Source organism: Bos indicus x Bos taurus, chromosome 13 (assembly GCF_003369695.1).
Source record: "Bos indicus x Bos taurus breed Angus x Brahman F1 hybrid chromosome 13, Bos_hybrid_MaternalHap_v2.0, whole genome shotgun sequence".
Classification (NCBI taxonomy): Eukaryota; Metazoa; Chordata; class Mammalia; order Artiodactyla; family Bovidae; genus Bos; species Bos indicus x Bos taurus.
The window spans coordinates 39,467,597-39,469,290 of record NC_040088.1 but is presented as its reverse complement, the minus strand read 5'-3'; the positions used below and the strand labels follow the sequence as shown (position 1 = coordinate 39,469,290).

Below are 1,694 nucleotides of genomic sequence, written 5' to 3'. Positions count from 1 at the left end.
GAGCGTGAGAGACCGTGAAGAGGAGTAACCGCCAGGGCGCGACTCCTCGCCGCGACCAGGAGGACGGTGAGGGCTTACCGCTCCGGGTTCCTCCGGTTTCCGGCCGGGTTAACTGGACGGAAATAGTTTCAGAAATGCAACACAGCCCCCGCCCCCGCCCCCACCCCCACCCCCCATTCTCTTCTAACAGCAAGAAGAACCGCTCTTCCTCCGCTCCCTCAAGTCCCGCTCTTTCACCCGCCCGGCTCCGGAGAAGAACCCACAACCCCCAGAAAGCCGCCGAGCGCGACGCCGTATCGGGCGGTGGAAGTAGACGTGCCGGAAAGTCGTGTGCCGGAAGGTCGTAAAGCGCGCGCGTCTTCCGGTTAACGACAGCCGCGCCGAGCGTCCCCTCCGGCAGCCGCCCCCGCCGGACTCTTGGTAGTTCTGTTTTCTCCCCGCTTCCCGGCCACGGTTTTCTGTGGTCGCCCTCTTCACCCCTGCATCATGTTCAAGAAATTTGATGAAAAAGAAAACGTGTCGAACTGTATCCAGTTGAAAACTTCCGTTATTAAGGGCATTAAGAACCAGTTGATGGAGCAGTTTCCCGGCATCGAACCGTGGCTGAACCAAATCATGCCAAAGAAGGATCCGGTCAAAATAGTGCGATGCCACGAGCACATAGAAATCCTCACGGTGAACGGGGAGCTGCTGTTCTTCAGGCAAAGGGAAGGGCCTTTCTACCCAACGCTGAGGTTGCTGCACAAGTATCCGTTCATCCTGCCCCGCCAGCAGGTGGACAAGGGAGCCATCAAGTTCGTGCTCAGCGGAGCCAACATCATGTGCCCAGGCCTGACCTCGCCGGGGGCCCGCCTCTTCCCCGCCGCAGTGGACACGGTGGTGGCGATCATGGCGGAGGGAAAGCAGCACGCTCTGTGCGTGGGCGTCATGAAGATGTCCGCGGACGAGATCGAGAAAGTCAACAAAGGAATCGGCATCGAGAACATCCATTACCTCAATGACGGGCTGTGGCACATGAAGACGTACAAGTGAGCCTGGGAGGACGCGCGCCTGGTGCCCCGCGGACCTCGTGCCCAGCCTGTGTCCGAGTGACGCCAGGGAGGCCGCTCCTCAGTGCTTAAGACATTCAGAGGACACTAGAAAAGGAGAAAGGCCAAGTAAAAGTTTTGGAACGAACCTCTCTGTCTGTGTGTGTGTGTCATTTGTCTGTGTGCCTGTGAGTGTGTTTGTGTCCACGGCGGAGGTCAGTTTAGATTTCCTGTCTTGTTGGTCTAAGGAGGTATTCGTTGGAACAGGCTCATTATCTCCCTCAGAAATGTAGATTTCAAAGTCAAGAGCGTGCCCCTAATAGACCCTAGTGACTGAAAAAGTAGGGGGAGAAAATGGCGAGGGGCTTCCCTGATGGTCCAGGGATTAAGACTGCCGCTTCCATTGCAGGGGCCTCAGATTCCATTCCTGGTCGGGGAAGCTAAGAACATTCTCTGAGGCCAAAAAAACTGAGTAGAGAGAGGCCCGAAGCAACTCTATTCATACGACTGCTTTAAGGGGTGAATACTAGAAACAAAATCCGGTACAAAGAAAACTTCAGACTTTGTTGGTTGTCCACCCAACAAACATTATTCCCGCTTTTTCTTTCTTGGTGGTGGAAATGTGGGTCCATCCCTTGTCTACAGGAGTCTGGAAAATGGTCATTA

General features: G+C 55.4%; 1 protein-coding gene across 1 annotated transcript; it reads left to right on the top strand.

The window, feature by feature from the left end:
- Positions 1-359: 359 nt before the first annotated feature.
- LOC113903400 (malignant T-cell-amplified sequence 1-like) lies at positions 360-1,176 on the top strand. The gene has a single exon (XM_027559479.1). It carries the CDS (start codon positions 487-489, stop codon positions 1,030-1,032), a length of 546 nt encoding a protein of 181 aa, XP_027415280.1. The 5' UTR covers positions 360-486; the 3' UTR covers positions 1,033-1,176.
- The last annotated feature ends 518 nt before the right edge of the window (positions 1,177-1,694 follow it).

What these genes read in the sequence shown, in the direction of transcription:
- LOC113903400 (XM_027559479.1), top strand. Translation starts at nt 487, where the DNA reads ATGTTCAAGAAATTTGATGAAAAAGAAAACGTGTCGAACTGTATCCAG.